The following is a 27,416-nucleotide window of genomic DNA, read 5'->3' as shown; positions in this document are numbered from 1 at the left end:
ACTCAATAGATCCGTGGTCAGAGTGAAATACAACTTATTTACATTATCTTAAGGTTCAAATTTGTACATATTTTATACTGACACAATGGCTCTTAAGGATTCAATATAAGATGCTAATGGTTTATAGAATTGTCAAACTTAGGCAAAGCCGCGGGCGGCGACATGGTATTAACTTGTTTCTATATGATCTATGACCATTTTGCCTTAGCCATCTGTGATCCTATTGAACTTAAATATGATCAGCCGATGTTTTGGTTGTCATTGCGTAATTTTTTCATTCGCTTCAGTTATATGTGTTAAGGCATTGATGGGTTTCTATTACTATAAATACTGCAATATCCCATCGAATTCACACTATTAATCCACAATTTTTAATGTTTTTTTGAACGTAGATAATAAAAGCACTTTCGTTAATGTAGATTTCACTGTCGCGGAAACTGTGTTCGATATAATTTTGTACATCACGTTAATTCGTTTAATTTTCATCTATTTGTTTATCCAGGGCTGCCATTAACCTACTGTCTTCTATTTCGGTATCACTCACATTCTCTAAATCGTCCATACTGAACGCTTCTGTTAAGTCAGACTGTCCGTTTACGCGAGTTTTATCATTATTTGCTTCCGCTGTCTCGTCTTTACTATCTTTTTCTGCATCACCGATATCTGTAGTATGATCATCTTTAACAACTTTATCTCTATTAACTTCTCCATTTTCTTCAGCGTTAAAATCTACACTAAGTTTTAAATCTATATTATTATCTAAATTCAAATCGCTTGATTTACTTACATCTTTTGTCGCTTTATTAACATCATTTACACAATTTTCACTTCCTTCTTCACATACACCTGATTCGTCTGAATCTTTTGTTTTATTGGTTTCACTAACACTAACAGATTCATTAATATCCTTATTCTCTAATGTTTTAGAACATTGTTCTTTACTTGATACTATATCGCTTTTCTCGACTTTATCGTCCGAGTCTAATGGTAATTTCGATGCATAACTTGTAATGTCTACACTGTCTTCACTTTTATTATCAGCTGTGGAATCATTGCATGTTTTACTAGCATCTTTACTGAAAAGTGAATCAAAATCATCGTTGGTTATGGCCGGGGAGTTATCGTCACCGAACAATGAATCGTTGTCTGTTCTATCGACTTTATCCGACGCAGCACTATTGTCAGTGTCTAAAACACTTTTGTCTTTTTCGTCTCCTAAACTGTTGATAATGTTATCGATACCTAAACGCATGTCCGTATCGAAATCACTAGTGGAATTCAGTATTGAATCAAATGCTTTATCGACTTTCACCTTTTTGCGTCTTTTAGGTACTTTTCCAATTAGTTTTGGTGAGAATAGAGTTTTTATCGATAGCGACGTTAGTGTATCGACTTTTTTCGCATCGGAAAGGTCTAGATCGCTGTCAGTCTCGTCCGAATCCCAGTGGACGTAGCTCTCGTCCAAGTCACACGCTTTTTTGATTTCGTCCTGTATGTTGACCATGTAGCTGGGCTCAGACTTGATGCGTAGATGTCTGAAAGTGTAGATATATGGGTAGACGCAGCTTTTGTCCAGTCCATAGTCCTGTGAATTAAAAAAAAAAAAACTATCAAATTATGTGCTACTACTGCTAGGGTACTGGGTCTATACTTTCTTTTGCTTTTACTAGATTAAATGTACTATATCCATGCTCCCATGGTCCATACTAATATTATAAATGCGAAAGTATGTCTGTTTATGCGTCAATAACGTAGCAACAGAGCAACGGATGGAGGTGATTTTTTGCATAGGATAGTTTATAAAAAAATGCACAGTTCCGGTGGGAAGATACGCTTACGCTTCCGTTTTGTCCTGACGAAAAAAAAAACGAGTGTGTACTTATGTACACGCGTAAGAAGTATAACTATACTTCTTTGGCGTTAAACAAGATAAAAATCTTTTCAAAAATTTTATCTCACGCGCTATTCTACATTTATAGAAAAACACGACACTAACAATAGAAAAAAAGGTATTTAATACATCGAAAGTTTTATTATAACGCATTTCTAAATATATAAAATTTATATAAATATCACAAAAAAATATAATAAACATAATTAAACTTGGAATACTAATAGACTTTGAATTTGAGATTTTTATACAATTAAATCACCGGAATGAGATCGCACACTTTGACAATTGAATGTGTACACTGTCAAACCTTATAGCTTATTTTTTTCGGTAAGTGTAAGTGATAGGTATATACTCACGTAGTCTACGTCTGCAGCGTCGTAGTGGCCTCCGATCTTGTTCTCAAGCAGCGGGTCGCATTTCGAGATTCTCACTTGTAATGGCCGCAATTGCTTCAGTAGTTTCGGATCTATTTCTGTAAGTAATAGATATAAATAAATAAGTTACTACGACAATACACACATCGCCATCTAGCCCCAAAGTAAGCGTAGCTCGTGTTATGGGTACTAAGATGACTGATGAATAATAGAATGAATGAATACACTTTTATTGTACACCAAAGAAAAAAAAGTAGTTACAGAGAGATATAAATACATATCAAGAGAGTACAATTTGGAGGCCTTATCGCTACATAGCGATTTCTTCCAGGCAACCAATGGCGTAAAAGGAAAAAACATAATTATAATATGAATAATATACATAAATACTTTTAATATATAGATAAACACCCAGACACTGAAAAACATTCATGTTCATCACACAAATATTGTCCAGTTGTGGGAATCGAACCCACGGCCTTGGACTCAGAAAGCAGGGTCGCTGCAAACTGCGCCAATCGGCCGTCAAAATAAATAATTAAATAAATATACTACGACAATACACACATCGCCATCTAGCCCCAAAGTAAGCGTAGCTTGTGTTATGAGTACTAAGGTGACTGATGAATAATTTTAATATGGATAATTTACATAAATACTTTTAATATATAGATAAACACCCAGACACTGAAAAACATTCATGTTCATCACACAAATATTGTCCAGTTGTGGCAATCGAACCCACGGCCTTGGCTTAGAAAGCAGGGTCGCTGCTCACTGCGCCAATCGGCCGTCATTAAAGATATAAATATTAGGATATATAATAATGGAATATTTCATCATAACAGCCCATTAATGTCCCACTACAGCGTGCCCTGGTCTCCTGCGATGACGAGAAGGGGTGAAGGACGTAGTGCGATTGGTGGACTCCACACACCTTTGAGAACATTATGGAGAACTCTTAGGCATGCAGGTTTCCTCACGACGTTTTCCTTCACCGATGAAGAAAGTTATGTAAATCATCACTTGCTTCAATGGTGCTGATGATTGCTTAAAACGCACATAACTCACGAAAAGTTAGAGGCGTGCTGGGATTGCGACTGGGGCCCCCGAAAGTGACGTCAAAGTCCTACCCACCTACAGTCCTACGTTTTAACCTCCGATGCAGATACGTCAGGGGTTAACGGGTGTGTGTGTCTGTCTGTGGCATCGTATTTCCCGAACGATTTTGATTTTATTTCTTGAAAAGTGAATTAGTCGAAAGTCTTCTACTAAGTTCTCGGAAGTGCTATCACCATCACTAACATTAGTGTAACATGTTAAATGTATGAACGCTTTATAAGTGCCTGTGACAAGGTCTACATGAATAAAACATTTGAATTTGAATTTGAATTTGCACTTTTGTTGCGTACATTACATGTAAAATATGACATAGAAGTGAGTTGATGGCGATAACTAAATCCGTCAACTTAAAACTAAAGCTACGAGGGTTCCAAACGAACGCCCTGCTCTAAGAAGAAGCACACAACAAACATGGCCGGGTTTTTTTTTTTCTTTGTTCTTTATATAAATACCTTGACTTCTTCTCTTGGGCGTGGAAATACGCACGGGTTTCGACACAGGCCTCTGCACTAGCTCGGCCTTGGCTGCGGTTTTAACTGTGAATAAAAATAGATTATTAGTAACACATTGGAAATGTTGGATGGAAGCCAACATATTGCCTGGTGTGAAGGTTGCGGGGGAGCACCAACAGCATCACGAAGATTGCTGGCGGATTGGACTGCGGGTATGTGAGTCACTGCTGTGATATTTCAAATGGATTGGAGCGGCAGAATTTAGAATAGAATAGAATTTGTTTATTTACCAGAACAACACAAACAGACTTACATACGGAGTAACTTAAAAATTTTGTACTTAATTATAAATAGCTATGATGTGTTGTGCCAATAAAAAGGTACTGACTCAGCTTAATGTTCCGGATACTAATGTACCCACAACAGTATATAATATATAACAGTGTTAAGAGAAGTAGTAATGGAAAAGTATTTTAGTCAGATAATAATTTTTAGTTTTTAGTAGTTATTATTGTAAGATAGTGCCACATTAGATTTTTGAATGTTTAGTAGATAATTTAGAAATTTCAGTCAGAAATACACGTGTCACATTATAAACTTAGGCAGTATGAATGAATGAATGAATGAATGAATATACTTTTATTGCACACCACAAAAACAAAAAGAAAAGTATAGCAAAACAAATGATAAACGACTAAGACACCGTGAGGTATCTATGCATCGCTCGAGTTCATGTAGGACTGAGGTGCATCGATAATGCAGTCGTAATTATATCAAAACACCCACCAACTCAATGACAATCTGGCAAATATTAATTTAAAAAAAAAAAAAAAATTCAAAATTCATTTATTTCAAGTAGGCCTAATATAAGCACTTTTGAAACGTCAAGTCTGTCTGTTTGTAGTGACTCTACCACCGGTTCGAAAGGCAGATTCTACCGAGAAGAAGCCGGCAAGAAACTCAGCAGTTGCTCTTTTCCAACATTAACAATTTACATTTTACATTTCAAAATTCATTTTTCTATCTTGTGAGAGATGAAAGCGGAGCCGGATGCTTCCAAGCAACCTTGTCATTAAGAAATTCATTAAAGAAGTTTAAAGAACTTTAAACTTATGCATTGGTAGGTCCAAGGTAGGTATAGTTATCAAAAGTTTGGTTATTTCCCCACTTTATAAAATTACTGTACGTATACAATTTGGCTGCCTTATCGCTACATAGCGGTTTCTTCCAGCCAACCAATGGCAAAGATAAAAAACAGTTACAGAAAATAGTTAGGTGGTACATATATATCTGTACATATATATCTGTACATATCTGTACATATATATACCCATAAAATATCTGACATCTAACAACATTGTAATATGGACCTTTGAAAAAGTAGATCGAAACTGCAACGTTTCCTACTAGATGGCGCTACAGTCGCTATAAGACTGATGTGAAAGGCATATACTAATTTCGGCATCGACGGTAGGAGAGTCGTAGCTTAGTTTGAGAAAGCGCTCAGGCCGCGATTGCCAGAGAGTCGCAGGTTCAAATCCTGTCGGTTCGGAAAAAATTTATATGCATTTTAAATTTATAAAATTAACTAACATAGATATTAAGTTTATTGTGAACTAGCGTACCCAGCCCGCTTCGCCGGGCTAGATTTTGCATTATTTTGATTTAAACAATAAACTTACATCATTAAATTTTTAATTTAAGTCTAAGTATTAAATCATTTATTTCTCTCCGTATTCATTATCTTCTATTCTCTTCTCGAGCGGGTGAAGATCATTATCTACACCCATGTACACCCAACAATAGAATATCATCATAGTAAATAAAAGCTGTATTTGACAGTTTGACAGTTCAATAATAGGAGTGCTCCGATCGTCACCAAACTTTACAGGATTACTCGCCAGGTCAATCCGGAGATTCCCTGAAATGTTCATTGAAATCGGTCCAGCCGTTTCGGAGCCTATACGGAACATACCCACACAATTTCTCTTTTATATATATGGATTACTAAAACATGGACTTTTGTAGCCTGAAATAAATTCATTTATTAGATTTATAGTCAAGTGCTGACCTTGTAGAAGCTTCTATGAACTCACCAGCATTTGCATTGCACCTGTGAATTTTCATAAGGCTCCTGGCGTTGAACTCCCGTTTGCATTGCTTGCATTCGATTTTTTTTAATTCCTTTCTGGGCGGCGGTGGCGGGGAGGCTTTACGTTCGACTGGCCTGTAAAAAAACGATAATAAACTTATTTTTCCTAGTTAAATAAATAAATATATATATATATACTACGACAACGCACACATCGGCGTCTAGCCCCAAAGTAAGCGTAGCTTGTGTTATGGGTACTAAGATGACTGATGAATATTTATATGAATAATATACATAAATACTTATAATATACAGTCGCTACCAGTTGTGGGAATCGAACCCACGGCCTTGGACTCAGAGAGCAGGGTCGCTGCCCACTGCGCCAGTCAGCCGTCTTTTTCTTCATAAGGTAGGAATTCAGTTGGTATTCCAGTTAAAAACCAAATTGAATACACCCTATCATCATATTCATCTATATATATATAAAAGGCATAGGTGACTGACTGACTGACTGACTGATCTATCAACGCACAGCTCTAACCACTTGACGGATCGGGCAGAAATTTTGCACACAGATAGTTATTACAACATAGGCATCCGTTAAGAAAGGATTTTCGAAAATTCCAACCCTAAGAGGGTTAAATGGGGGATGAAAGTTTGTATAAAATCATTTATCGATTTATTTTTCAAGTTACATCAATGAAACTTTGATTTTAGGTTTTTGATTAAAAAATAATGAAATACTTTTTTCGCAAATTTTAGAAAATTCCATAGGGGATGAAAATTTATATGAAAATTTCTGATTTTTTAAGTAATTTATTTACGTCCATATTTGTCTTTTAGCAGCAAGACATTTTTTGTCAAATAACCATGGTAGATAAACTTACTAAATCTAAAATTGAATTGAACGTGGGCGAAGCCGAGGGCAAAAGTCATCACATAAACACATTACCGGCCTACTACAGGGCACGGGTCTCCTCCCACAGTGAGAGGGGTTAGGGCCCGTAGCCCACCACGCTGGTCCAGTGCGGATTGGTGGACTCCACACACCTCTGAGAACGTTATGTAGAACCCTCAGTGCAGGTTGCACGTGCAGGTTTCCTCAGGATGTTATCCTTCACCGTTGAAGCAAGTGATAATTTAATTACTTAAAACCCACATAACTCAGAAAAGTTAAAGGTGCTGGGATTCGAACTCGCTCCCAAGAAAGTGAAGTCGAAGTCCTACCCACTGGTCTGTCACCACTTCTTAGGACACCCAATACTCACATAGGTCAACATATACTCACTAAAGGATTGGATGCAACTTCATATGCTTTGATATATAGTGAGTATTCATTGACCTGCCACCTTGGTCTGTGGCTGTGGCTGTGGCTGTGAGGTCACAGTGTGACCCCATGTGATCTGACACCACAAGACAAATCACATGGGGTCACACTGTGACCTCACAGCCGCAGCCACAGCTACAGCCACAGACAAAGGTGGCAGGTCAATGAATACTCACTATATATCAATGCATATGGGGTGTGACCTCGGCAGGTCAAGGTATACTCACTTGCTGTGTGGATGCGACTTCATGTGATTGCTGAGCGACCTGCTGTTATCGAAGGTACTTTTGCACACCTTACACTTTAGCATACTGTGTGGCGACGGTTTCGGTTGGGGTTTGGGGCTCGGCGGTTTGGGCAATAAGCTCATCTTGTTTATCACGATCCTGTTAATTAAGTAAACAAATATACTACGACAATAGAGACAACGCCATCTAGCCCCAAAGTAAGCGTAGCTTGCGCTACGGTTACTAAGAAAGCTGACGAAAATTTTTATGAATATTATCTGTATATGAATACGTGAAGCAAAAACTTATCCCTTATCCCTTATAGTTGCATAGTTTATAAAGAGAAGTAGTGTCGAATGCTAATCTATAAATATAAAAATCTATGTTACAGCGAGTTTCCCTCGTATTTTGTTTGTATGCAATTTACACGTAAACGCTTACTGCGTACTTTATAAGACTCATTTTCGCTAATTACGGGTCATCACTATGCCCGTGATCTATGCGTCTACGCATCGCCGTTTTAGGTGATTCAGTTGTCTTTGAACTCCGCTCTGAGCAAGACGATATTGCTGCCCTCTCTAATTAAGGAGAACAACCCCGCGCCGCGACAATCTTTGAAGGTGTTAGTGCTGTGAGACTGATTCGCTCTGAAGAAAGATCACCCCTGAGAACGAGTAAATAAGGTGACTCGTGAATCGTGTGTAATTTGTATAGATAAATACTTGGGAATCTTTCTATTGCGTTCGTCATCACTCCGCCATATTCAAATTTGTCTTCCGAATACAATTCCCCCTGGAGGAGTTATTTACACGCCCCTCCAATCTAAATAAATGTTTAGGCTTTGTTCGGACTATTAAATAGATGGTTTGTGTGAAGTTTGCACAAAATCGGTTGAGCCGTTCATCATTTATCAAATTTTTTGTAACTAATAGATTCAATAAATTGCGGATCATTTTGTTAATGGGGACAAATTGACAAACAAAAATTTCAGATGGACACTGAAAACAACCAGACACTGAAAAACATTCATGCTCATCACACAAACATTTTCCAGTTGTGGGAATCGAACCCACGGCCATGGACTCAGAAAGCAGGGTCGCTGCAAACTGCGCCAATCGGCCGTCGGGTCAGTGTTGACAGTATCAGCATGTTGTTATATCATAAATTCGGTCATTTAATTTTGGACATGCTTCGATTAAAGCAAATTGTTTTTATTTATTTAATTTGATTTCAATAGGAAATTCATTACATGTGTAGTAACCTCGCTGTATTAGATGTGTTTTTACACATTTTTAAAATTATGCATCGGTAGGTCTAGAATTTACTTAGGAATCATGTTGTAGAACTTACAACTTGACGCCTAAGGAAATTCAATCAAGTTAGTTGTTTTTGAGTAAACCGCTGCCATAGTTTTTACTGAAAGAAATCAGAAACAGCCCTGACATCACATGAAAAAATAAAATGGAGAGACACATGTCACTTTAGTAGGTACGCGTCGCGTAGCGTAGACAGTGGCGTGCACACAGGGTATGCACAGCGTATGCAGATGATATAAAATGAAGAAAATCCCCAGTAGGAGCGATAAATACTTAAGAGTAGGGTTTTTATAACTCTTACAATGCCTATCCTTAAGTACTTTATAACTCTTATCGGAGATTTTCTTCATTTTATATCATCTGCATACCCTGTGCATACCCTCTATGCACGCCACTGAGCGTAGATACTATGTGCGTGTCGGACTTCTATCTTTACTAGGGTTGTCACAAGAATGTTTTGAATTCGATTGTATGGAAAAATAACAGTGCTTCTTTTGATTTAATATTATTACAGGGTGATTCCTTATGAGATATACTTATGCACCCTTCAACGGTATTTCGCAATTCGGTTACACGTTGTATAATTCAAAATTAAAAAAAAAACATTTATATAAAGTAGGCCTACTTTATAAGCACTTTTGAAACGGCAAGTATGTATGTTTGTAGTGACTCTACCACCGGCTATCTCTCTCTGTTGGTTTATTAGTATATTTTTCATTCTGTATTTCATACATATAGTATGCATTGTATCTATGTATTCTATTCGTATCAGTAGTTTCTTTAAGTACCTACTCAGCTTTTCATTTTTTGCTCACATTAGAGGATGTCTTGAAGAAATTTATTTAGAGATAAGTTGTCTTTGTGCACGTCCTGTCCTTTGTGGGTTAATTGTAAATTTTTCAAATTTCAAATTCAAAATTCATTTATTTCAAGTAGGCCTAATATAAGCGCTTTTGAAACGTCAAGTCTGTCTGTTTGTAGTGATTCTATCACCGGTTCGGAAGGCAGATTCTACCGAGAAGAAGCTGGCAAGAAACTCAGCAGTTGCTCTTTTCCAACATCAACAATTTACATTTTGCATTTTAACATTCATCTTTCTATCTTGTGAGAGCTGAAAGCGGAGCCGGATGCTTCCAAGCAACCTTGTCATTAAAAAATTCATCGTACTAAATAAATAAATAAGGGTAAAAGAAATATGGCAGCTCACTTGACTTTCTTGCTGTTGAACAATTTCTCGTTTTCTTTCTCGCGCGACCTTGTCACTTTTGTTGAGTCTACGGACTGTAACAAATAAATGGACACCATCAATCAGATCTTCATCATCATATGAACCGATAACCGGCTCATTACAGTACCATTAAATAAATAAATAAATAAATATATATACTACGGCAACGCACACATCGCCATCTAGCCCCAAAGTAAGCGTAGCTTGTGTTATGGGTACTAAGATAACTGATGAATATTTTTATGAAAAATATACATAAATACTTATAATATAAAGATAAACACCCAGACACTGAAAAACATTCATGTTCATCACACAAACATTTTCCAGTTGTGGGAATCAAACCCACGGCCTTGGACTCAGAAAGCAGGGTCGCTACCAACTGCGCCACTCGGCAAAACCAATATCAAAAGATTTGTACCCTCGCAATCGTAGTCGTTTTCGCATATCAATCTTTTCATCGTCAAAGAAAAATGGACCTAATGCCACTCGCTTTAGAGTCGCAAATCCTGTACTTTAGATTTTTGTTTTACAAACGTTCTATAATAAATCCGAGGTAACGAATTTTAGGCAAATTAAAGCTTAAATACAATACACCACAGAATTGGAAACATACAGAACCCTCATTCAGCAATGAGGGAGGCAAGCAGTGCATTGTGTCCCAAGAACATTGAAAACGCCCCGCGCAAGTGTCACTTCACACCCGTGGACTGTACCACGTAAGATCCATTTTACTCCCATGTTCAAGTAATTCCAAACTCGAAAACGAATCATCGTTTGCGCGAGTTACTCTTGTACTAAGACTGGACTGGACTGGACTGGACTGGAATGGGCTGGACTGGACTGGACTTAACTGGACTGGACTGGACTGGACCAATAGTAAATAAAAAAATTACCTTAACAGATTCTCTGTCTCGCTTCAATATGGACCTGGGAGTTGTTTCATCGGATCTTTTAGATTTCTGTAAAAAGACAAATGAAAAAAAAAACAATTTTAATGACAGTGTGTTGGAAAAGAGCAATCTGCTGAGTTTCTTGCCGGCTCTTCTCAGTGGAATCTGCCTTCCGAACCGGTGGTAGAGTCACAACAAACAGACTGACTTGACGTTTCGAAAGTGCTTATAAAACCTAGGTCTACTTGAAATAAATTAATTTTTGAATTGTGCATTGTTATCAACTAGTTGCCGCCCGCGGTTTTCGTCCGCGTTTGTTACGGTTTTTTTACGAATCCCGTCGGAACTCTTTTCTTTCCTGCAGCCTTAGTACAATATTTGCCTGCTCGCAAATGAGGAGCAAAGCGGTGATAGCGCATTGGGTAGGTGCTCGACTTCACTTTTGGGGGATTTGGGCGATCCCCCAAATGTGCGTTTTAAGTAATTCAAATATCACATGCTTCAATGGTGAAGGGAAACATCGTGAGGAATCCTGCATGCCTCAGAGTTCTACATAATGTCCTCAATGGAGCGTGGAGTCCAGCGTGGTGGACGACGGCCTTAACGCCTTCTCATTGTAGGAGGATACCTTCTGTATTGGGCCGGTGTAATGGGTTGATGTGATGAAACGATGGGTCGTTTTTGAGTATTAAACTCTGCAGCGTCAAAGTAAAATGGACCTAATGCCACTCGTTTTAGAGTCGCAAATCCTGTACTTCTGATTTTTATTTAACAAACGTTCTGTCAAAGCTCGAGCTAAAGTATTGTACGCAAATTTTTAAATTTGAGCTTCAATGCAATGCTAATAAGATCCATTTTACTCTGATTTTTAAGTATTTCCGCACTCGAAAACCTCCTCGATTGGAAGCGAGCAAATATTGTACTAAGGCTACTGGGATAAAAATAAGTGTTACAGTAGTTTTATAACGTGGGTAAATAATAATGAAACTTTTGACTATAACTTCATATGTTCAAGATATTAACCTAAATTTATTAGCATTTGAACGCATATGCAAATAATTCTTATTTAATTAATTAATGATTTTCAAGAAATAATTAGAATTATATTTGATTCACAGCCAAAAGATTGAGGTGTATCGAACTACTATGTCATGAATATCACCTCAATCTTGTATGAGATGCAAAGATACCTCCGGATTTCTTACAATGGAAGTGCGCGCGTGCGTGCGTGCGTGCGTGCGTGCGTGCGTGCGTGCGTACGTGCGAGCGTGTGAAGCGAATTAGTGCGTTAGATTGCAGTCAAGGTTTAACTTGTAGTGAAATTAAAACAAAAGTGTATGTTTGTCTGTGTCATCGTAGGTCCCATACTGAGTTTTTGTATTTAACAAACCTGTATGCTGCTAAGTGAAACGTCATCATCGTGATGTCGCTTTGTGCCTCTCAGCAAACGCGCGGGACTGTCTGGTGGGATGGAAGGCGGACTCGCGGCCCTGCGGCGAAGGGTCCGGGGCTCTATGCTGTCATGACCACCCTCCTTCTTTATGACTCTACTATGCAGGAACTGTAAAAGAAACAGTTACACCAGATAATTTCCGAAGTACACTTGCGAATGAAAACTCCCGACTCATTTAAAACAACATAAAATCAGTTTATCAGTATGAATTGATCTAACTTATTTCTACGACGAACGAAGTTCTTCGGTATTTCTTTCACCTTTAAGACAATTATGCTCTGGAACAATCCGCCTGCTGAAATCCTTGTAAGTAATTCCCTTCCGAAATTAAAGAGTTGTGTGAAGGACTACTACCTGTCTTTGAGTGATGGCATTTGAAGTAGCTTCTTTATTATGCTTGTAAATTATGTTAAAATCTACTTATATATAGTACTAGCTGTTGCCCGCGACTTCGTCTGCGTTTGATTTTGTTTTTTGATGTGGCATTCAATTTAGTTGTAGTTCTAAAAAAAATTAAAGTATTCAGTATCGCTAAGCCTTAAATGAGGGGTTTGCTGCTGTCCGCTGAGGAGTTTTGTCCTCTATCTCCAACCACATTCATCAGATGTGCAGAAAGTTTGGGCAAAATTAAACACATTATAACTCTATAGTACAAAAATAATTATTTAAATCGGTTATAATTTGTCGGAGTTGTGGGGTAAAATCGTAAAACACTTCATCCCCTCTCCCAAAGGAACCGAGCTAAAAGTCGGGATAAAAAGTATCCTATATTACTTCTAACACTTCCAAGAATATGTGTACAAAGTTTCATGAGGATTGGTTAAGTAGTTTTTGCGTGAAAGCGTAACAAACAAACTTACATTCACATTTATAATATTAGTAGGGATAGGCATCGCCTTAATCATTGGGCATTCGATTTAGACGATTCCTAGGTTTAGTCAAAACTGGCATAAGTGTATTTCATTTAACTACTAACCTTGTCTCTTTCACTCCTACGTTCATCTCTCTCCTTCCAGAGCGCATAAAAAGAAACAGTGTCATTGTTAATGATGTAAAAATCCAGGAAGTGGGAAAACCAGGGACCTACAAAGACGCGCTAAGCGATTTAGTGTTCCGGTGCGATGTCGTGTAGAGACCGATTGGGCCGATTTATCACTATTTGGTCGGTCCACCGATTGGTCACTACCATACTCCCTAACAGGTTAGCCCGCTACTATCTTAGACCGCATCATCACTTAACACCAGGTGAAATTGCAGTCACGGTTTAACTTGTAGTGTAATACAAAAAAAAAAACCTGGGAGTAAAAAAAAAGTGCACCGTGTCCGTAACATACATTCTAACCGACTTAAAAAAAGGAGAAGGGATGCGACTTATGTTTTTTTTTTTTTTATTTGTTATAGGACAAGTTTACCCCCGTTTATTATTAGACATATATTATTTGGATATTATTTCCAGTGCTCTGAGAGTTGATAAAGCTGTGGGAGAAGATAATTTTTTATCCTTTCCCCGGAGAGATAATTGTCTCCTGCCCCATGCTAGTTGTGTAGTATACTTTATTAAATTTTTTTCCCGTTACAGAATAAATTGAAAAACAAACGCAGTCGGTAGGATTCGAACCTACGCTCCCAGAGGGAATCTGATTTCTAGTCAGACGCCTTAACCGCTCGGCCACGACTGCTTCTTGGTGGAAGCTTGAAATAACACAGGTGTAGTAAATGCTGAGTGTATACCATTTTGGGACCACACACGCAATTATTAATCTACGTTTCCTTTTTGTAGTAAAAATAAATAAATATACTACGACAATACACACATCGCCATCTAGCCCCAAAGTAAGCGTAGCTTGTGTTATGGGTACTGAGATAGCTGATGAATTTTTTTTTAATGAATAATATTCATAAATACCTATAAAATACATAAAAACACCCAGGCACTGTACAAAATTCCTGTTCATCACACAAACATTTTCCAGTAGTGGGAATCGAACCCACGGCCTTTCGACTCAGAAAGCAGGGTTGCTGTCCACTGCGCCAAGCGGCCGTCTGGTAATGTCTATGTGGTTTTTATAATTTTTATTAGTGTTTTTACCTACATTGGTAAAAAAAAAAAAAAAGCAATGTGTCATCTCTTGTTTCAAACGTGTCTCATTGTAATATGGACCTTTGAAATGTAGATCGAAACTGCAACGTTTCCTACTAGATGACGCTACAGTCGCTATAAGACTGATGTGAAAGGCATATACTAATTTCGGCATCGATGGTAGGAGAGGCGTAGCTTAATTGGTGAAAGCGCTCAGGCCGCGATTGCCCGAAAGTCGCAGGTTCAAATCCTGTCGGTTCCGAAAATTTTTATATGCATTTTAAATTTATAAAGTCTATGTGGTTTTTAAATAAACCCTTTCTCTTTCTTTCTTTCGCATAATGACTAATGTGTAAATATAAAAAATCGCTCACCTTTTCCTTCTCACTCTTATGCTCTTTTCCATCCTTCTTCCGCAAAACATGAAAATAGAAATATCATACAATAAAAAAAAAGAACTTAATATCGCATAACGCATACGCATAAAGCAGGAATATGACATAAAACTGAAGATTCCTCCTACTATACGAGTAACATAAAAAATTTGGGTAGGTAATGCTTTCGCGCATATACGTGCACGGCGCTTATCATCATCGCCAACCAATTTTAATGCATGCCTCATGGGAGATAGTTTAGGAGCATCGACAAAGCTGCCAACGAACTTTGTTTTTTTTTTTCCACTACAGGTTAGCCCTTGACAGCAATCTGGTAGTGATGATGCAGTCTAAGATGGTAGCGGGCTAACCTGTTAGGGAGTATGTTAGTTTGTCTTTGTCGCTAGGGTGATAACCAGCCACGGCCCTCCCACCAGACCAGACCAGGGAAATTTCAGAAATAATAAATTCCCAAAATTGCTACACGGATTTGAACCTAGGACTTCCTGATATAGTTATGTTAATGTTGGAAATAGTTGATGTTGGAAAAGAGCAACTGCTGAGTTTCTTGCCGGCTTCATCTCGGTATAATCTGGACATAGGTCTTTTGTAGACAGTTCCAGGAACAATGGTCTTGTGCCGCTTGGGCCAGAGGCTTCTAGCGACTCGGTTGATGTCATCCATCCACTTCTTCGGGCGTCTACAAACGCTGCGTTAACTGCTACGAGATTCCGTAGAGGCACCTTCCACAAGTCGCAAAGCTGAAGTTTCACCTTGAACGCCCTGATTAATGTTGCCTTGTTGCCCCTTCACTCGGTCCATCAATTATTACTATACAATAAATATAAAAATGAATGGGCACGGGAACAGAGCATCAGGCAGGAGGAGACGTTTAACATTGTTGTTATGTTGTGGTCGATAAACAATCACTATATTTTTTTTTCATCAAAGCATTTTAAGTGACAACCCTATTGAAGATAATCGACCGAAAGGGGCATTGTACCCACGCTACGCGACGCGTACCTAAGAAAGTGTCAGGAGTCACTTGATATTACTTATACATGTGATGTTCAGGCTGTATCTGATTTCTACCATTAAAAACGATGGCAATGGTTTACTCAAAACCTATTTACATTTCGGTTTCACATATAAGTCTGTTTAGGCAGTAAATAATGTACCTCTAAAGTCTCTGAAGTACTATTTCGGTTTTAAATTACACGTTTTATATAAACACCCAGAGAATGGATTTCGCAAAAACACTTTCTAGTTGTGGGCAATCGCACCCACAGCCTTGGAGTTAGAAAGCAGGGTCGCTGCCCGTTGCACCAATCGGGCTTCCAAAATAGTACCTTATTTCGGGATTCTCGGCTCTCTGGTTCCTTCTTGACTTTGACACTCTTTACAGATTTACTTTTGGACCTCAGAATAGGCTCATTGGAGTCCTCGTTATCTACGAAGATTGGCTCAGTAACTCCTAATATGCAGTCACCTGCATCAGGCTGGAAAGTGAAGGATAAAGTTTAAATAGAAAGTGAGCCCTTGACTGCAATAAGTAAATAAATATATATAATAGATAAAAAAAAACTAAAAGAGACGTTTTTTTTGGGAAAAAAATTCTAATAATAAATGAATAATAGTGAAAATTAACTTGGTCTTGCTCTTATTGATGCACAGACCAAGCTCCAAACTCTCCACTTCAAGTCTTTGCAAGAGCTCTTTCATATCCTTCATTGAGGTGGTAACGAGAATTGTATCATCAGCGTACCTAAGGTTACATATTCGCTTCCCACCCAGTGGGAAACCCCCTTTCCACGTTTCCAGTGCTTTACGGATGATATATTCACCGTACACGTTAAATAGCATTGGAGAAAGAATGCAGCCCTGTCGTACGCCTTTTTTTGTAGAGAATACATCCGAACATTCAGTATCAATTCTCACAAAAGAACGGTTGTTGCAGTAGAGATTTCGAATAAGAATGATAAGGTGTTTTGGTACTCCCATCTTTTCCAGCACTGACCACAATTTACTCCATATGACGCAGTCAAAAGCCTTCGCATAATCTATGAAACAGAATACAACGGGGTTATTAAACTCCCGACTTTTTTCTATGATCTAACGTATATTAAGGATTTGTTCTCTATTGCCTTTCCCTTTTACAAATCCTGCCTGTTCCTCCGGAATCTGTCGATCTAAAAAGGTTTTGAGGCGCTTGTTGATCACATGTAGAAGGATCTTGCTTGCATGTGAAATTAAAGCTATCGTCCTATAGTTACTACACTCAGTAGTTGAACCTTTCTTGTGCAGCGGCACAAAGACGGATTCGGTCCAATCCCGAGGCCAATGTCCTCCAAACTGAGTTACAGATGGCAGTGATGATATTAATGCCTGCTGAACCTATGCTTTTAATAAGCTCCGCTGGAATGGCGTCGTTTCCTGGGGATTTGCCTATCTTCAGCGATGACATTGCCAGTTCTACCTCCGATCGTAATATGTCCGGTTCCAGATCTTCCGAATTCCAGTCTTGTGTTCGTTCATCTGCGAAGTCATGTTCATACAAAGCTGAACAGTATTGCTTCCAACGCTCCAAAACTTGTTTGGTCTCCGTTACCAAAACACCCCCCTCATCCCTAACCGCGGATATTTTGACCGTGCGAGTTCTTGTTAGGTCTTTCACTTTCTGAAAAAGGTCTTTGGTTTCGTTCTTCACAGAATGTCGTTCCAACTCTGCACATATTTTATTGATTTGGTTAGTCTTATCCCTTCGACAAAAACGCTGCACATTCTACTATCACTTTTTTCAGACGATTCCATGAGAGATTTGGGTTGAGCATATCATCTTGTGGAAGGTTCATGATTTTATTACTTACGGCTTGTTTGAACCCAATCGTATTCACTCTTCGGAGATCCGATACTCGAGTTGGTTTTTGCACTCTTTTAAACCGTAATTTTAGTGTGGTTACAAGAAGCTGATGGTCACTTCCACAGTCTGCTCCCGGAAAAGTGGTTGTGTTGACTATTGACGACCGCCATCGTTTTTGTATCAAGATGTAGTTCTATTTGATTTCTATATCTGTTACCCGGAGAAATCCACGTGTACAGTCGGCGAATGTGGTGCTCGAAACATGTGTTTGTGATAACAAGGTTCTGTTCATTGCAAAATTGTAACAAACGCTCTCCTCTTTCGTTTCTTTCGCCTATTCCAAACCTTCCAACAAGATGTCTGAGATGGGCATCATCACTCGTTCTACCGACCTTGGCATTTAAATCTCCTATAACCAGTGTCACCTCTCTCTGGGGAATATTCTCCAAAGTCTGAACCAGTGAGATGTAAAATTGTTCGATGTCTTCTTCAGAAGACTGTGCAGTTGGAGCGTATACCTGTACAATGTTAATATGGCATGGGGATGCCTTTAGCTTGAGAGTGATTACCCGGTCGTTAACTGCTTTATATCCCATTACACACCTGTCTAATTTCTGAGGTACACTAAAAGCAACCCCTCTAGAACTTTCCTCTTCAGGCCCCGAGAAGTATATTTTGTTTCCCAGATCGGATACGAAATGGCCAGATTTTTTCCATTTAGTCTCGCTTAAGCCAAGCAGATGTATTCCCTTCCTCTTCATTTCTCTTTCTATGATTTGTAGCTTTCCATCTTGATTAAGACCCCGGACATTCCATGTTCCAATGCGTTGTGGGTGTCTGGCTAGGATCTTATCAGAGCTATCTGCACCAGGTGCATAATTTCCATGTGGTGCCTGGTGAGTCACACCTACGTGGCCGGTAGCATATTTCACACCACCTATCCCGGGTAGGTGGCGCCGGGCGTTAGCCGGATCGTCCGACAAAATCACCATTGAGTCTCGATCTACCATTTCTCTCTTGGGAACATAGTGCAGTGGTTTCCCGTTGCCTTCTGCACCAGACATTTTAGGAGTTATTTATAGCTCCAAGGCCACTGCAGCCTCTTCCATCCAGTTTCCCGGACGGGAGTATGGATATCCCGCCACTGATCGGTCGCCAGAGCCTCGTCTGTTGTCTAGCAGGGAGCACCACGAGCAGGTGAGGTTGACATTTGGGGTTGACTAGGTGTTATCGTCAAACAATTCCGAGGTTAGAATCCATTTTACCGGCAATTTCATTTTGAATACACTTACTTGACATTTCTGACAGTGACATAACACGACACTTGACATCCAGAGGTAGTGTTGCCATTGCTCAGATATAAATAAACTACTACTAATTTGGTAGTTTTTAATTAGCAATGGACCCCCAATTTCAACTATTATGGAATAAAATGAAGGAGGAGATGAGTCAACAAACGGCTAATATAAATCAATGTATGAATGTAACCATGGATGAAAAACTAAAACCTCTTGTGAAAGACATAGTTGGGTTGAAACTGGAGGTAGAAACACTGAAAGCCAAAACACAGCACTTGGAAAGACAATCAAGGAAAAATAATGTCAAAGTCAAAGTCAAAGTCAAAAATATCTTTATTCAAGTAGGCCCACAGGTGGCACTTTTGATGCGTACATAAGAATTACACGGTAGTGAGATGATGGCGATAACCACATTCGTAAACTTAAAACTAAAGCTACGAGGGTTCCAAACGCGTCCCGGTCTAAGAAGAAGCCCACAACAAACTTAGCCGGGTGTTTTTTTTTTTTTTTTTTTTTGTTATCGCCATCTCACAATGTAATTTTAAATTATTAGAAGAGCAACCTGGTTAGAGCAATAATTTACACCCAAGCTTTTTTATCGTTTACGTAGTCCTTTATACTATAATAGGACTTTTCTATAAGCTTACGTTTAATACAAACTTTGAACTTTTTAAGAGACATCTCCAAGATGTCAATTGGTAGTTTATTGTAGAATTGTATGCAATTTCCTTTAAACGAATTATGAATTTTATGTAACCTAGTATATTGCACTGTAAGTTTATTCTTACTTCTAATGTTTAATTTAATTTATGTAATTATCCATGGTGTTAAAGAAACCGAAACTACTTTAACTGACCTACTAAATTGTGTCATAACAACCCTGAACGTTGTTAGTGAGAAGACAGGGATAGAAGCTTGGAATAAGTGGGAGATAAGTAACGTTCAAAGAATAGGGAAAAAGAATGATGGTAAAACACGTCCTATATGCATGTCACTCACATTGTACTGGCGGAAAATGGAACTTCTAAGGAATAAAAAGCATCTTCCAGAAAATATATATGTAACAGAAGATTATCCCAAAGAAGTACTATTAAAAAGGAAAGAATTAAAGAATAAACTAAAAGAAGAACTAGAAAAAGGCAAAGAAGGGTTTATCTCCTACGATCGACTAATAATAAAAGAAAACAAAGAAAAACGGAAAAGGCCACCTACAACATCGCCAAACTTACCTAATGAAGAGAAACTGAACATCAACAAGACTAAAATGGGCAGAGTTCACTATTTTGACAAAGCGAGATCGCTCTCATTTAGTGGAACCAGCAGCAAGAATTAGCAACTAAGTAACACCAACCGCAAACGGAAAACTAAAAAGTCAGAAACAGAAGAAAAAAAATTGGTTGCCTGTAAAGTCGGTATACGGGCGAAAGTTTTACGTGACAACGACTTTGAGTGGTAAAATAATTTTAATGTGAATATTCATTCGTATAGTAGGAAGAAGGATGAAATAATAGTAACAATTTAAAACATTTATTTATACAAAGAATTATATTTAAAACATTAATTTATACAAAGAATCTCGCACTGAATTTCATATTAACAAAATTTTATTTTTACCTTTACACATACATACGTATTTATATACAAATATACATACAATAACTTGCAATACATTTGCGTACAATGAAACAGCGTTTACTACAAAGGGACGCGTGCCTTTCACTTTTTATGTCTGTCTCTCTCGCTCTTAGGCGGGCTAACCATGCCCGAGTGGAAGGGACGCGTGCCTCTCACTCGCTCTCATTGTGAGCGCATAACGTGAGCGGAGCGTAACGCAGTTTCTTGAAGTGTCACCCGGCAAACCAATTTATAAGACGTTGTCACGTCAAAAAACAAAACAACAATAAATGATCCCAATCAGGCTGGTCACCTTGGGATTTCCGACCAACACCCTCTGGAATGCTTACAAAAATTAGGAAAATTTGAAAATTCATTTAAACCTAAACTTTTACCCAATTTTATATTGAACGCCATAAAAGGAAAAGATAAAACTAAACTAATTATAGCAACTTTAAATACAAGAACTCTTCGAACAGATCACAAACTTGCAGAACTAGAGAATGCACTAGAAAAAATAAACTGGGATATATTAGGATTGAGCGAACTTCGACGGTTAGGAGAAGAAGTGCGAGAGTATAAGGATTATATATTTTACTATAAAGGGGAAACTAAAGGACTACATGGAGTAGGTTTTATGGTCAAAAAGGAACTAAAAGAATCAATTATACAATTTAGAAGTAAATCAGAAAGAATTGCCGTTTTAGATCTTGCTTTACAAGAAGGAAAAGATCCATGGTCTATTATACAAGTGTGTGCACCCACAGAACAAGCCAAGGAAGAAGATAAAGATTTATTTTATGCATCGCTACTGGACACCATTGAAGAAAGCAACAAAAACAAAATTATAATGGGAGATTTCAACAGCCAAATAGGTTGCCAGCAAGAAGGAGAAAACAATGTCATTGGTCTCTATAGCCAAGGCAAGCGTAATAAAAACGGACAAAAATTAATCGATCTTGCTCTGGAATCAAATCTAAGAATAATGAACACCTACTACAAGAAAAAAATAAACAGGAAATGGACATGGATCTCACCGGATGGAAAACATAAAAATGAAATAGATTTTATATTAACTAACAAGCCTAATTTATTTAATGATGTTAGCATTATAAATCAACTCAATTTTAGTACAAATCATAGGATGGTTAGAGCCATCTTAAAAATTACTAACAAGCGGAAAACAAGAAAACACATAAAAAACATATCGGATCAAATACCTATTCCAATCCCAGAAAATATACGAAATAAAGCTAAAGAACAACTAGACAACCTTAAATCGAACTATTCCATCCAAGAAAAATACAATGAACTTGAAAAAATACTAACCAAACTAAGAATTGAATTAACACATAACATGAAACGGACAAATAAGGACAGAATAGGACATAACGCAAGGATATTAATAAACGAAAGAACAAAATTGTTAACAGATAGAAAAAAGAACATCAAAAAGATAGAAGAAATTAGTAAAAAGATCACATCAAGTATAAGACACCATAAAAAAAAAGACACGTCTCAACAGAATTCATTTTGAAATCGAAAAAACAGGAGGAATCAAGAGAGCAATGAATAAACTTAAAAATCATTCGTCTTGGATACCAAAAATGAAGGGTAAAGACAAAGGAAACAAGGAAATGGAAACGTCAAAAAGAGCATTGATCTGCAAAATCGCCACCGACTTCTTCAGGGATCTTTATAACTCAACAGAGTTATCAATATCGGCCCAGGGCCCAAACGTGGAGGAAGTCCCACACATATTAGAAGGCGAAACCATGAAAGCCATTCTATCTCAAAAAAACTATAAAGCCCCTGGTGAGGACGGAGTGACCGGCGAGCTGCTAAAGGGGATATTAGACATTTTGCTTGGCCCACTGACTAACCTATTCAATAACATCTTGGACAAGGAAGTTGTTCCAGAACAATGGACCAGGTCAACTGTAGTGCTAATTCACAAAAAAGGGGACAGAGACAATATGGACAACTATAGACCAATAAGGCTAATGACAACAATTTATAAAATATTTTCTAAAATCATCTTAGACCGGCTCACTAAAAGGTTAGACGAAGAACAGCCTAGAGAACAGGCGGGTTTTAGAGCTGATTTTTCAACAGTAGACCACATACATGTAGTGAAACAAGTTGTTGAAAAATATAATGAGTATGGTAAATCATACTATATATCATTTATAGACTACAATAAGGCATTCGATTCCCTTTCTCACAACTACATATATAAAGCCCTTGCCAGTCAAGGAATAGAAAATAAATATATCAGACTCATTAGAAATATATACAGCAACAGCACAGCAAAAGTGAAGTTGGAAAGAATTGGAGAGGAGTTCAAAATAAAGAAAGGAGTAAGGCAAGGAGATCCTTTGTCTCCTAAACTCTTCTTAGCTGTGCTAGAAGAAATTTTTAGAAATCTACAGTGGGAAGAGTTAGGAATTAATATAAATGGATGCAAACTGACACACCTGAGATTCGCAGACGACTTAGTGCTATTTACCGATGACCCAGACACTCTACAAGAAAGGCTAAACCAACTAGCATCAGAAAGCCGGAAAGCAGGTCTCACCATCAACACTTCCAAAACGAAGGTTATGACAAATAGGCATAAACAAACTATAAAAGTAAACAACCAAGAGATAGAATATGTGGACGAATATGTCTATATAGGACAAATAATCTCACCAAACATGCAGATGGACAAGGAATTGCAAAGGCGAGTGAACAACAGCTGGGCTCGATACTGGTCACTCAAAGAAGTACTAAAAAGCAAAGATATTCCAATGCCAACCAAATCCAAGGTACATAACATATAGTTATATACATATAACATGTGTATTCTCCCAATCCTCACTTATGGATGTCAAACCTGGGGATTAACGAAAGCTCACCAACAGAAGCTCAAAGTATGCCAACATAGAATGGAAAGGAGCATGTTGAATATTAAGCTGAAAGACAAGTGGAGCATAAGGAAAATTAGGAAGGCCACAGGAGTAACGGATGTCCCCAGAAAGATTAAGAGGCTAAAATGGCGCTGGACTGGCCATGTAGTTAGATCCTCGAAAGAAAAATGGACTAAAGAAATTATATCTTAGTACCCTAGAGATGGCAAGAGGAAAAAAGGACGGCCACAAAAAAGGTGGGAAGATGACCTGCCAAAAGGATGGCGCAGAATAGCCAGAGACAGAACACACTGGAGTATTCTAGAGGAGGCCTATGTCCAAGGACAGCCTGACTAAGCGCGCTGGTGTTACAATTTTTTTTAGGAATAAATAGAACTTAATTAAATAATAGATTTAGTAACTAGTAGTGTATAAGCAAAAATGTATTTAGTCAGAGAATAAAGGCTATTTTTATTTTATTTTATTTTATTTTAGGTGTTATCGTCACTCTTCCCCTTACTCCCCAAGTTAATGATAGTTGACCGCTCCGGAAATCTACTCGACACTATACCATCCGTAGACATCGTGGAGGATTACATCTATCTAGGCTCCCAAATATGCAACGATGGTAGTTGTGTGCCGGAGATAAAGAGACGCATAGCAATGGCGAAAAGTGCTATGATACGGCTTGGCAGTATATGGAAAAATCGAGGCATAACATTCAACACTAAGAGCCGCTTGGTCCGTGCCTTGATTTTCCCTATATTCATGTACGGTGTTGAAACGTGGACCATCAAAGCAAGAGAAAGGCAAAGGATAGACGCGTTCGAGATGTGGTGTTGGAGGCGCATGTTGAGAATACCCTGGACAGCCAAGCGCACAAATGTGTCTATCCTGGCGCAGCTAGGAGTTCGTGTTCGACTTTCGTCTATATGTTACCAACGTTTGCTTTCCTATTTCGGGCACATAATGCGGCGGGGGAATGATAGCCTGGAAAAAATTATAGTTACGGGCAACACCGAAGGCAAAAGACCTAGAGGCCGGTCCCCAACCAGATGGGCAGACCAGCTGAAAAAATCAAATTCAGGCCGCTTCTATCAAATCGCAAAAATGGCCTCCAACATAAGTCGATGGAGACAGTTTACCAACACGAAGTTGAGATCTCACCAGGACCACGATCTTCAGTGATGAAGGAACGACCATAGAGAGAGAGAATAGTGAAAATAAGAAAAAAAAAATATTTAATAAAGAAGCATGGGTTTCTTTTTAAGATATTATCGAAATGATAATCCTTCTTCTATTATATATATCTATAATATTTATAACTGTTGACACCATGCACCTGTGAATTAAGAATATTTGAATTTGAAATATGGATTATAATTTAAAAAAATCTTACCGCTCCTCTAGGCAATGTCTGAGGTGGCAAGCCAAGACGGAGCCTAGTCCGTTTGTTAGTTTGTCGGCACATCTCCAGAAACTCGTAGAAGTCATTGACCTTGTCCACGCACAGCTCGCATATTAGCGGGGGCATTTTGTCATCTTGATGCACCTGAAACGATGAAAAAAAAAATTCTACTGTCACTTTTGAATACCTCCCTTCTTCTTCTATTTTTATGGCTCTTTGTACTGTGGGTTTGACCACAGTAATTCTGCCAGTGTCCGAGTAGTAGAAAAAACAGTGTAGTGTTGGTTCGGCTGCGCTTTGTATTACTTTTATAACATTTTGGAGAGACTTTTCCTTTGTTAGCTATAGCTACAACAACAAGAACACAAATATAGGTAGTGTGGGTTAATATTTTATAAGGTTTATGTTACAGTTTTATAAGCAGGGGCACATCAATCAAACCTGTTAACCGGCCATAAATAACACTGATTATGAATTTAATAAAAGTGTTATATTGTACATATTGACGGCAGTTGGAAAAGTGCACACCCTGCTTTCTGAGTCCATGGTTGTGGGTACGATTCCCACAACTGGAAAATGTTTGTGTGATGAACATGAAAGTTTTTCAATGCCTGGGTGTTTATCCATTTACTCACCTTAGTATTTATAACACAAGATATGCTCACTTTAGGTCCAGATGTGTGCATTGTCGTAGTACATTTAATTTTACTTATATTACTGTAAAGTTTCTATAACACATTTGTTAACCTGCTAGGCTGGTGCAGTGCATCACAGAGGTTTGCATGCTCAAGTAAATGACTTTTATGGTATAATAAGGAAGGGAGATCTTTGATGTGCAGGATGTGCTACAGCAGCAATCTCCAGCAACAGTGTTTTGCAAACAATTGCTAGGAAGTTAAATAACCCATTTTGGAAACACCAAGTGGTTTTACATATACAAACATAAAGCGAAAAGTCATCATCATATCAACCCATTACCAGCCCACTACAGGGCACGGGTCTCCTCCCACAATGAGAAGGGGTTCAGACTAGTCCACCACGCTGGCCCAGTGCGGATTGGTGGACTACGCACACTTTCGAAAAAATTATGGCTAACTCTCAGGTATGAAGGTTTCCCCACAATTTATGTTTCCTGTTGAATCAAGTGATATTTTTACTGAAACCGCACGTAAGTTAGAAAAGTTAGAGGTGCGTGCTGAGGCTGGGCCCTTCGAAAGTGAAGTCGAAGTCCTGCTATCACCATTATTTATTGTATTTATTTTCTTAATATTTATGACATGCCATCTTAATTGTATTGCATTTTAATTTGATATTGTCTAGTGTTAATTATTTCCTTTTCTTCTCTAATTCTGTAATTTTTAGATGTATATATAAGAAGGAAAACATCGCGACGAAATGCCTAAGATATTTTCGTAACGTTATCGAGGGAGTGTGAATACCGATCTGCACTTGGCCGGCGTACTGGACTACTGGCAAGCCCTTCTCATACTGAGTGACCGATGCCCTGCAGTGGTCCTATAATGAGTTGATAATAATGACGATGAACCCCCAACACAATGTTACTCCTATAACCTATTGGAATTTTTATTGAAGTAATTACAAAACGGGAACCAGTAATCTTATTTCACCACACACTGCTCTGTAATCCTCGCTATGGATTTTCGGAAACCAAGGAGATGAGGTTAAAAATAAGACACTCGCAGCGTATCAAAACAAATATTGCTTTGGTAGTTTTCGCTATGAACCAAGTTGTAAACGTAATGTTATTCAAAAGTCTTGAAGCACTTAAGCCGGTAATATTTAGTTAAAAACGTGATAATCACCTCGATTTGAACACACTCACGGACTTTTTGCTTCAACTCCACTTCCCCGCTATCCAAGTCCACGACATTTTTTATTATTGGCATTTTGTAGCCAGCACCCGCGCCGCAAAGCCGACATGCTCGGTATATCTCGTATATCGTCTGTTTCTCTATTTTGGAATTGGTGAAACCATCCATTTTCTCATTAACTAAAGTAAATTATCACAAACATAGAACAAGTTGCCGCTTAGACGCCATAAACAATGTTGCCATTTTGCAAACTAAATTTCTAACATAAGATAAATCACAAAATAGGGATGAGGGCCCTGAGATCGATTAATCGAAGAATCGGCTTCTTGACGAAGAGACGACAAATTTCGATTCAGTGAATTCATCTATCATTTATGATACACCTATAAAATAGAGATACGATTCTGATACGATCGGAAATATAAAAAGTGTCCCGTAGTGGCTGCGAAAATTGGGCTTTTTCCTTGTGGAGGATGTCTAGTTCCTGCTAATCTTCTGCGAAGTATTGCACTGGTTGATATTGTTTCATCATTCAATTTGTGTTTTATGCGATGCCAGACATATATATTTTGATAGATTGACTTATATATTGGAAAAAAGTTTTTTTTCTTATAATCAAGCAAGCGTGTCGGTCGGAAAAAAATGCAAGCAATTACATAATTTTATGTTTATAGCAAAAAT

General features: G+C 38.1%; 1 protein-coding gene and 1 non-coding gene across 5 annotated transcripts; both read right to left on the bottom strand.

Moving 5' to 3' along the window:
• Positions 1-83: 83 nt before the first annotated feature.
• Positions 84-26,968, bottom strand: LOC120636779. Of its 4 annotated transcripts, XM_039908344.1 has the most exons (13): positions 26,727-26,968; positions 24,895-25,047; positions 16,182-16,331; positions 14,833-14,868; positions 13,355-13,387; positions 12,316-12,486; positions 10,929-10,994; positions 10,012-10,085; positions 7,489-7,647; positions 5,939-6,069; positions 3,843-3,926; positions 2,251-2,366; positions 84-1,585 (listed from the first exon to the last, which is right to left on the bottom strand). In XM_039908344.1, the coding sequence occupies exons 1-13, from the start codon at positions 26,901-26,903 to the stop codon at positions 476-478; spliced, it is 2,460 nt and encodes an 819-aa protein (XP_039764278.1). In that variant the 5' UTR covers positions 26,904-26,968; the 3' UTR covers positions 84-475. The 4 variants fall into 4 exon arrangements, with proteins under 4 accessions (XP_039764278.1, XP_039764280.1, XP_039764281.1 ...); XM_039908346.1 differs by lacking the exon at positions 13,355-13,387; XM_039908347.1 differs by lacking the exons at positions 13,355-13,387; positions 14,833-14,868.
• On the bottom strand, positions 13,976-14,057 carry Trnas-aga. The gene has a single exon. It is a non-coding gene; the product is annotated as a tRNA-Ser (tRNA).
• Positions 26,969-27,416: the final 448 nt, after the last annotated feature.

Source organism: Pararge aegeria, assembly GCF_905163445.1.
Source record: "Pararge aegeria chromosome W unlocalized genomic scaffold, ilParAegt1.1 SUPER_W_unloc_1, whole genome shotgun sequence".
NCBI classification, from domain to species: domain Eukaryota; kingdom Metazoa; phylum Arthropoda; class Insecta; order Lepidoptera; family Nymphalidae; genus Pararge; species Pararge aegeria.
The sequence above is the reverse complement of the archived record's forward strand: the minus strand, read 5'-3'. Positions and strand labels throughout refer to the sequence as shown.